The sequence below is a fragment of the Grammomys surdaster genome, unplaced genomic scaffold (genome assembly GCF_004785775.1).
Source record: "Grammomys surdaster isolate TR1022 unplaced genomic scaffold, NIH_TR_1.0 721, whole genome shotgun sequence".
Classification (NCBI taxonomy): domain Eukaryota; kingdom Metazoa; phylum Chordata; class Mammalia; order Rodentia; family Muridae; genus Grammomys; species Grammomys surdaster.
Genome location: NW_021605140.1, coordinates 942,468 through 952,361, shown reverse-complemented (window position 1 = coordinate 952,361; position 9,894 = coordinate 942,468). Strand labels below are relative to the sequence as shown.

The 9,894-nt window shown below is 45.4% G+C and overlaps 1 protein-coding gene across 1 annotated transcript in view; it reads right to left on the bottom strand.

Moving 5' to 3' along the window:
• Nucleotides 1-568: 568 nt before the first annotated feature.
• Nucleotides 569-9,894, bottom strand: part of LOC114633593 (zinc finger protein DPF3-like) — a 212,077-nt gene continuing 202,751 nt past the window's right edge. The window contains exons 8-9 of the mRNA XM_028782157.1: nt 3,873-4,001; nt 569-1,180 (exon numbers count right to left, since the gene is read on the bottom strand). Of these exons, the coding sequence (XP_028637990.1) occupies nt 978-1,180; nt 3,873-4,001 (332 nt within the window). The 3' untranslated portion in view covers nt 569-977. The remainder of the gene's footprint in view (nt 1,181-3,872; nt 4,002-9,894) is intronic.

The following is a 9,894-nucleotide window of genomic DNA, read 5'->3' as shown; positions in this document are numbered from 1 at the left end:
TATTGGAAAGATAAAACAAAGTGCCTGGCAGGCACTATAAAAAGTAGAAGAAATATGGAAGACGCCATCATCCAGTGGGCGGTTACATGTTCTTACACGGGACAAAGGGAGGGGCGATACACTGTGTAGTATCACTCTTCCTTCCAGGAGCGCCGGCCTCAGTTGCTCTGTCAGAGCTGAGCCTGTGATTTGCTGACATTCCATTCTGTGTTTCAGAGGCTGATATTTGCCAGGAGGAAAATGAGGGAAACCCAGCAACAAGGAAAGAGGAGAGGGGCCGAGGGAAGCGGCCACTGCTGCTCTGGGCCAGCACTGGAGGGAGGCCAGATGTAAGTAGCCCTGGGCTTCTCTGGGATGGTTGCCATTTTCACACAAGCAGGAAGATGGAAAGGTCATGGAGGAGACATGGGGAGGGGTCTGCTCTGTGGAGTCACCAACTCCCATTGAAGAAATTCTCCACACACATACATACCCAGTGGTCAGTCATTCTCATCCTCTCTCTCTCTCTCTCTCCCCCCCCCCCCTTCTCTGAGTCTAATAATAGTTATTAGAGTAAATAAATATTGTCTAAATGAATATTGTTAACATTATTTGTTCTTTGTTTTCAAACCTCATGTTCTTCTTCTCTTGAAAACAGGAAACCAACTCTGCTCACGTCAAAAAGATGCCCTCCCCCAGTGAAAGAAAATCCACTTAATTTCTCCTACTTCTAGGGATAAGAGCCCACCACGATGGCGTCGCTCCCCAGAGGACTCTCATCCCGCTCTTCCCTGGTTCTCAGTAGTTTGTGCTTCTGTTGTACCCAAAACAGAAGGATGCTAGGAGGGGCAGGGACACGTGGGAGGCAGAAGGAAAAGGCAAGGATAAAGGGAAATGCCCAAGTTGTCTTTCATTTAAAAATATATATCAGAACTAGAACAATGACCAGAGTCAGGGGGAGGGGGCGGCTAATCGGCCAGACAGTCTGTCCCATGCGCTCAGCAGCTGCCCTTTTTATCTGCTGTGGGTGAACCCCGGCCACTTCGGCGTCCTCGACAGGAGCGAGGCTCTTCCAAATCGTCCTCATCAAAGCCGTAGAAAGTTGAGGTGTCACTTTCTGACGTGGAACCGAATAAGTCCTCCGTGGTACGTGCTGCAGACGCTGCCTCCTTCTCCTTCCTGCCTTCTCCTCCCAAATGAGCTGACATGTATGATGAATATATCAGCACATGGGTTAAGTAACAGACAGCATCATTAATATTCTCATTATGTCACTACAGTGTTATTCTTAACAGCAAGATAATAAGCCAGCGTTAGACCAAAAGGGACTAACCGGGTACATCACCTGATGACAGGGATTTAGGACAAAGCACACATTTCCAGGAAGATTCCACTTCCCAGAAAAGGTCTCATTCCGACCATGATACATGTGTCCAGATACACGCACAACATCTCCTTAGGCCCGCTCGTACGGAAGCACACGCTCACTCAGCCCTGCCCCACACAATGCTTTTGCTTGGCGGTTTTAAAGCCTTACTGGCATTTCTTTGTAGTTTCAGTTGGCGTTTCTTTGAACAATGTTCGTCCGTCACTTTGACAGTCAGCTTTACCAAGGTATTACTGTCAGACAACCCATTCAAAGTGGTTAAGCCTCCGTCCATTTTATTTTTATTTTTACCCGCTTCTAATCCCATTCTTTGACAGCTCTTTCCATCGCCCCCTGACGCCGTGAAGTTCATTTGTACCAAAAGCAAAAAGCAGTTGGATAGCCTGGTGGTAGTTCAGAAGGACTTCTGCTTTCTCTAACCCAGGAAGAAATGTTTGCAATCTCACTCACCATGGCCACTAAACATGTCCATGTCTTAGCTACTCCAGAGGGTTCACCCTGTCTACTTGAACTCAAGACACACTGAAGGGTGACAATGGGCTTTAAAAAACCCTAATGAATACAGTGTCCAGAAAACTATAAAACTCAGGCTTAAAGTCTTTTCATACTCCAATAGGAACCCAATACCATAGTGATGGTCCCTTCCAGACAAGACAAGGGGTCAGACAAGACACCTTCTCCCAGGACAATGGGCAGGGGGTAAGTTTAGCCAGGGAAACCTGCTCTTTCAATTCATACTACTCTCTGAGAGGACCTTGGGAGGCCCCAGAGATGTATTTACCCATCTGCCTCGGCAGCCCACCCCATGGGCTAATGACGCCTGTATTAATTGTTTTAACTATTTCAGCAACACTAGAGTCAGGTGTTGAATTACGACCCTCCAAATTAATTCCCAGCAATTACGGTGAGAATATCTATGGTACTATAAAACAACACGTGAAGCACAGAGCAGACCCAACCAAGGAAAGAAAGAAATACTGAGTGAAGGTTGTAAAGAGAGGCTTTGTGTAGAAAGAAAAAATAACATGCTACTCCTGATGTCTGTGGATCAGTTAAAGTACCTCATCTTTTTTGGAAAGAAAGGGGGAAACATCAGCAGCTTACATTGAGAACCCTAAAGCTGTCTTCTAACCCACCAAAGCCTACAGCAGCCCACAAGACCCTGCTTGCCACACCACTCCACCAAGTGCTCTTGCTTCTGATAAAATTGATGCTGTTTGAATGCCTGATCTTACAACAAATAAAAAGCACCAGGTTCAAGTTCATTTGTTTAATTTTCTTTTAAAAAGTCTAAAAACCAGAGCTGTCTATCACAGGGGCACACCTTCAAGTAAAAGGTCAATGTTACATGTCACGTTTGGACCATAAATGAATTGACAGAATTGCACAAAAGGGACTCCCTGGCGGGGTCCTTGGGAATTCAATCTAAAGGGTCTTACGCAATCGACACTAAGTCCATTTCCGGTTATTGGTTTACCACTCAAGGCTGCCTAGAGCCCTAAACAACCTCAGCTTCAAAACACATAAGAGCTAAAGGGAAGACTTAAGGACAGACACACCAGGCAGAACTGAGTCACTGCAGAAAACTAAGATGAGGTCACTTCAGTCCTTCCCTTGGGACTGGTGCTGAAAATAACACTGGATCAAAAGGTTTAAGATGAGATGACCTCCCAAGCTAGCCCCAACCATCCAACCAAAGTGTCTGCAGCAAGCAGCTGGTGAAACAGAAGACTGCAATAAGCTCCTTGCCTCATGCTTTGGTCTAATTATGACAGAAAAAAATGAGGTGGGGGGTAGTTAGGGGTTAAAGCTCCAACTGACCATGATCTGGCAAAAATAATGATTTATCTACAACTAAAATCCAATCCACAGCCAAGATTCTAACTCATTCTGAGAATGAAGGAACGAGATGTCTCTTTTTGATACTGTAGTCTTTGGGTAGATTGAAGATGAGAAGAGTGGGCGAGGTCATCTGCAGGCTGCTCCCGAGGGTGCCTGCCCTCATGACTCCTTGATGTCAAATGAGCTCTGTACTGTTGTTCTACATGGAAATATGGCATGAGCGGCCAATGGTGGTGGCAGGCTTGTGGTGGTAGACAGGAGCCGCACAGCTCAGGATGTGGCTGCTTCTCTGATTCTCACAGAACAAACACCATTTTTTTTTGAAGCATTGTCGTCATCTAGTACAAGATAGCATGTCACCTGGGGTCTCCACATAGCTCTGTCCTATCTTACTTTGGATCACAGGTGCACCTACAATGTTATGTTGACCTCATGAAAAAGCCAGACCTTCTCCTTTTCCTTTTCCCTGGCACCCAGAGAGTAGTTTTTGGTCCTTAAGACCCAGAGAAGAAAAACAGGAAAATAAACCTGAGAACCACTTTCCCATCGACGTCATCGCCATTATCCCTTTTCTGCTCTCCCCTCTCCCCAACCACTGAGAGATGGCAAAGCATCCAAAGAAAAGAGGTCTACAGCACACAAGGCAGGAAGGGGCCACACTCACCAGAGCGTCCACAGTCTGCACAGGACACCAGCTCTTCAGGCCTGCCACTCTTCTTGTTCATGTTGGAGCCCCCCAAGCAGAAGTCACAGTAGTTATTAGGAATGACTGTCCCATCTGGTCCTTTCTGGGCTGTGGAAACATTGAGAAATAATTCCCATTTTAGACTTAGATGTTACCTGTTCTTCTACTGGAGTGTAGAAGAGTCTCTTCCGGGAAGAACAGAAAGCTTAGAATGGAAGAGTTTGTTACAACCTTTGGGTAGACTACTGAAATTGATGATATTGGCGATACTGGGCTAAGATTTAATGTTGATTTTGCTTCATTGATCCTTCTTGGTCCAATGGTATTCATTCTCCAAGTCCTTCAAAATCATCTTTGAAAGTTTTCCCAGTTCAATGTTTTTACAGACACATCATTGGCCCTCTGATTCCATCTCTGAGTAAACTACTCAGAAACAGTATGAGTTATTAGTTAATAGATAAACCTCTGTTAATCCTGTACAGACTCTAAAACGTCAGATGGGAATTGTGAACAGGGACTAGAGGGAAAGAACAGCCAATACTCAAGCCTAGCCTTTGTTTTTTGGTTTTTGGGTTTTTTTTTTCTTAAAGAACTATTTATTTATTTTATGTATACGAGTACACCATAGCTATCTTCAGACACACCAGAAGAGGGCATCAGATCCCATTACAGATGTTTGTGAGCCACCATGTGGTTGTTGGGAATTGAACTCAGCACCTCTGGAAGAGCAGTCAGTGCTCTTAACCGCTGAGCCATCTCACCAGCTCCCAGGCCTAGCCTTTGTAAAAGATACGCTAATTCAGTATCTGTAGCTAGTCATTTCTAGACAGCATGCTGGCAACTCGGGGGTGTACACAAGTGTCTGTTCTCGCCCTCAACTCTCAGAAGTACAGACTCATCAACCATGGAAAACAACTAGGGTAAGTTCATCTGAGGACCCCAAATGCCCAGAACTGGACACAGGCTGCCAGGGCACTTAGCTCAATCTCACATCAGAGATAGAGGCAGTGGTGAGCGAATGAGCAGAAGCTCTTCACAAGTAACTGAACACAATAACTCCATAACCTACCCCGGCTGAACATCAAAACAACAGCAGTGAAAAGTCTTCAGGTGTGACCTTGAATAGACAGCCCTCTCTGAAAGCACCATGCCTTTGAGGACCAAAGTCGTTCCCAGTTACTAGGGGCTGGTTGGAAAGCCTAGGACAGGTTCCTGGTGTGGGAGAATGCTTCCATTTTCTTATTCCCTTCTTTCTGACGCAGACATTTCTCAGTGATATTCACACTCCCTGATTGCCACTAAGAAGAAAAGTCTGTTTGTGAAGTCAGCCTTAACCACCAAGGTCTCCTCCTCGTTAGCATCCTCAGTGTCTGCTGCTATCTTTCCTTATTCACTGGCTAACGTTAATCAGGGTCCCATAGGGTAGAAATCTGTGAAGAGGAAGCAGATATGTGAGCAGAAATACTAGCCAGACAGTAAGTGATAAACGGACTCGCCCCCTTTAACAGGATTCCCTCCGGCCTTTGCTTCCTCCATGCCTTTGCTTTGCCTCCAGGAATAGAAAACTTACCTGAGGAAGGCGGAAGACAAAGGCTAGCAGAATTACGTTACAGAGGGTTAATTCGTTTATCAGTTGATATTTGAATTGTTTAATCAGTTTCTAAGTCATTGATTTCCATCTTCAGATGGGCAGACAATCCTCTGCTTGGGGGAGCCAGGGGAATGGGCAACCCTTTCGTGATCTTTTTGAGAATGGACTTTCCTCCCTAACCACTGCATCTCCAAGTTATCAGCATAGCTAGCAGGGTGGCTTTGCCCGAGGCCTGTGCATCTGCCTGTGAAGTACGCTTTGCCCAAGTGCTCTCTGCCCTCTCTGCCTTTTTCTTTGACTACCTTCTTCTCCATTCTCAATACTTTCTAGAGAAAAATCTAAGTATGTTTAAGCATACTTAAAGCATACTTATATATTAGCTTACGGTTTCCTCTTCAAGAGGGACACTGAAGTCTATTAAGTAGTAAAAATAGACAAGAGGTAGATATTAAGGTGACACGCCAAGTTTCACAATTGAGTGAAGCACATACAAAGTGCGGTGATAATTACGTCTGAGTAACTGCTCACATACAAGAAAAAAAATCATCTCATATACACTATGCCAAAAAGGTCCCTGGGTCCCAGTCTTTCTTCTATACATACACAGACTTCTTGTAATACCAGATTTCTTCCCCATTCTCAATATACTTCTGCCACCAAAAAATCTAAATGCCTTCAATTCACTGTATTCCCTGATGATATATAAAGATGAAGAGGGAAAAATAGAGAGACTAATGACTTCCAGACTACTCTTTACAGTATTCACCAAAGGGATCATAGGTAGAATATTCTGTTGAATTGAGAGCCCCAAGTCAGACCTGGTGATACAGGCCTGTCATCCCAATTACCCTGAAGAATCACAAGTTCAAGGCTTGCTAAGGGGAGTCAAAAGCCATCCTGGGCAACTTATGGCACCCTCTCTCAAAATTTAAGTCATCAGAGGGCTGGGTATATAGCACATTAGTAGAACGCTTGTCTGGCATGTGTGGGATCCTGGTTTTAAAGAAGGTTCTGATGACATGGTGTCAAAGCAGTGTCCCTTTATATACAGAAAGATAAAATGTCTGCATAAGGGAGTGAGGAAGGTAGACCTCAGTATGTACACTTGTGATAAGAGGAGGTGACGGATGTAGTGTTGCTTTAGCAATGGTCCAGTTTAGAAAGTGACAGTGAGGGAGGGGTGTAACTGCGGTAGAGCACCACGAGGCAGGGGAGGAGGGGGGAGGGAGCAGTAATAGTAATGTTTTAATTTTGGTTGAGGTCTCTCTTCTTGCAGCAATAGGCTCAAAGTATCACACCTTCCATTCCAGTAAAATGACAAGGTATGAGCTAATAGTATATACATTGGTTCTCTTTATGCTCTTTGATATTCAAGATTGGTTGGAGAGCACGAGTACGTCTATGGACCCTCCCTACTCCCAACCAGCAATGCCCTGAGGAGGGCACTGTGTAGGTATCACTATCATGTATCTTGGTAAAGATGCACACCTGCCTCATACAGTCATACATAATGATCCATTCCTCCAGATAGATTCACTGCTGGGCCACCTGCAGTACTGGCTTGTGGACTGGAAATAGTGACCAACAATTTGTGGGATGAATGGCTTTAAAAGGTGACAAAGGTATAAGCAGGTATCATACGATGCACCTAGGATCATCTTCCCACATACAGAGCATGGCATGGGCTTTCCCTATGACTGAGCAATCTCCCATTGCTTTTGGTTTATTTTTGACTCCTCAAAGAGACAGACAGACAGTCCATGTCCAAACAGATGGACTCACAAACAGCTCCCACAGTCTGCAAGAGTGGGGGCTGAAGCCCTGAATTACCAAAAGACTAATACACACAACTACTATGGTTTGGTATGAAACAGTGTGTGTTGAAAGTTTGGTTTCCAAGGCAGCAGTTTTCCCAAGGTAGAACTTTGAAGGGAATGACTGGACCGTACATGTTCTGACCTAATCAATGATCTGATCCAGTGATATGTTCAAAATCCAAAAACGTTTTTGGGATGTTGTGGAACTGTAAAGGTGTAGCCTTACCAGAGAAAGAGGGTCAGTCCATGCTGGTGTCAAGGCCCTGGAACCTTTCTGTTAAGCTCTCTGCTTCCTGACCATCTGAAGTAGGGAGCTCTGCTCCACTATGCCCCTCCCCAGCCTTGAGGCCCTGCCTCATTATAACTCCAAAAACACAGAACCTAGCAGCTTTTGATCGAAACCTCTGAAATTTTGAACCAAAATAAATCTTTCCTCCTTTGGATTATTTCTCGGAGGTATTTACCAGAGCAACGAAAGCCTGGCTAACACATAAAACCAGAACTCATTACCTCTTGAGGAGTGACAGCAGGTCACATCTACCCACTTAGCCTCCCTGTGACTCGATGGCTTGCTGAGAAGGAAGAGAAGCAGATATCGACTACACAGCTATGTGGGTGGGTGGGGGGAGGCAGGGGGAGCTAGATCTATCTGCTAGATGCCAGGTGTATATTATTGCATTGGTTCCTACAGCATCTATGTGAAGTAGAAGTTGTTTGAAAGATGAGGTAACCAAAATGCAAAAAGATTCAGGTGCTGACTCCAGGTCTCAGTTATAAAAGAGAAGATAGGTTTCATCCCCAGGTGCCTATATGCCCAGAAATTCCCACTTCTCAGCCTCCTAGGAGGTCTGGAAGCAAACACTTTCTGGTCATACAGTATACTCCAAGCATTTCATAAACCTCTTTCGAGTCTATTTGACTCACCCAATATATTAATTATAAAGCTCAAGACGATAAAAATTATTTCAATTGGCCTGATAAAAGCAGAGATTCCTTTTGAACTTAAATTTAATGCAATCTATCCTGGATGACTCTGTGAAACACTTCTCTGGGGAATTCCAGAGACTCATGGCAAAGAGCATTCAGTCATAGCTCAGACTACGACTACACTGGCCTATGGCCTGACCTAGCTACAAGCAATTCCAGGCACCATACATGAGATCGCTATAAAAAGAATTTTACTATAAATAAGGGGCTTGCCCAGACCTTGCAAGTAGGATTTAAATAGTTTCTACTTCTGCGTATGAGAAATTGAATCTCGTTTTGTAGAATAAGACAGTGGGGAGGACAAAGACCCTGGTGATGTCTTGACGGCAGTGTCTACAAGGACAGATTTGCTTTACTGTTGATTGACGCTCATGGCTGAGATCATAGAAGAGATACAGGGAGGCTGCCAAGAAAGGGAAGTGAGCCTTGAGAGTTCTGAAATTTACCTGGGGGAGATAACTCAAGAAAACCTCAAAGGGAAAAAAAAAACAGAGATCAGGAATAAAGCTCATGGATAGATGTGGTGGGGGTGGGGGTGGGAAGAACAGAAGTGGGGGAGGTACGCAACTAACTCGAAGAAAAACAAACCAAAAGAAACAAGTATCTCTCTGACATGTCCAGCATATGCTATTTCACCGGTTTACGGACCAGTGGGAAGTACAGATTGACAGATGAGATGACCAAAGTTCCAAGAGTCTAGCCACCATGCTCAGAGAAGTGAGAACAGGAGACATTAGGATGCTACAGGACCTAACGGTTAAATTACATTTTCTGTCTATGGAAAACAAAGCCCCAAATCCATGACAGAGCTGTCTTTCCCTCCTGTTAATGTCATCCCTCCTGCAATGTTACCTGTCAATCATGAACACAATGACTGGTGGGACAGCCAGGCCACACCGTCAGTCACCTCTCTCCTGGAGAGATTAGAACCATATCCCAGGTGTCCTGGGGAAAGAGGAAGCAGGCCAGAAGTTGATGCTTCTTCCTGGCATATGCACAAAGGCATGGCTTCCCATTCTGAGCAGATGCTCAGGCTGTCTGCCAGGACCTGCTGGGCACAAGCATGAGGGCATGTTAGTGTCCACTAGCTCGCTCGAGCTCCAGCCTCCATCCTGCAGCTGTTTGTCCAGAGCCTGTTTGGTTGGGGTGTATAGTACCTGGAGAAAATGGGGAGCCATAAGCAGAGCCCTCCAGGAAAAGATGTGCCTCTCCTAACCCCTCTCATTTGTTCCCCCACAACCCTCCATGGCTGACAGTTCCTGTGTCCCTCTACAGGTCTGACATGTTTCCATGGCAACCGGAATCCTGGGCTCCAGCAGCCTCTGCTCTTGCCACCTGTTATTACTCCATCTCTCAAGTGTAAAGCATGCTAGCCTGGTACCACTTGGCTGTGTGGCGCATCTTTAGAAGACAGAGTAAAGAAAAGGGGAGTGGGAGAGAGGACGTGCAGAAAGGCTGCCCCAGGCTGGCCATGGAAGACACAGTGGATAAGACAGGCTGGAAGAAGCAGCTTTGGAGACAGGGAGGGTGAGGAGGGAGAGCACAAGCCAATGTGCCTTCCCTTCAGAATCAGTGAGCAGGCCTCAGCTGGAGGCCCACTGCCACA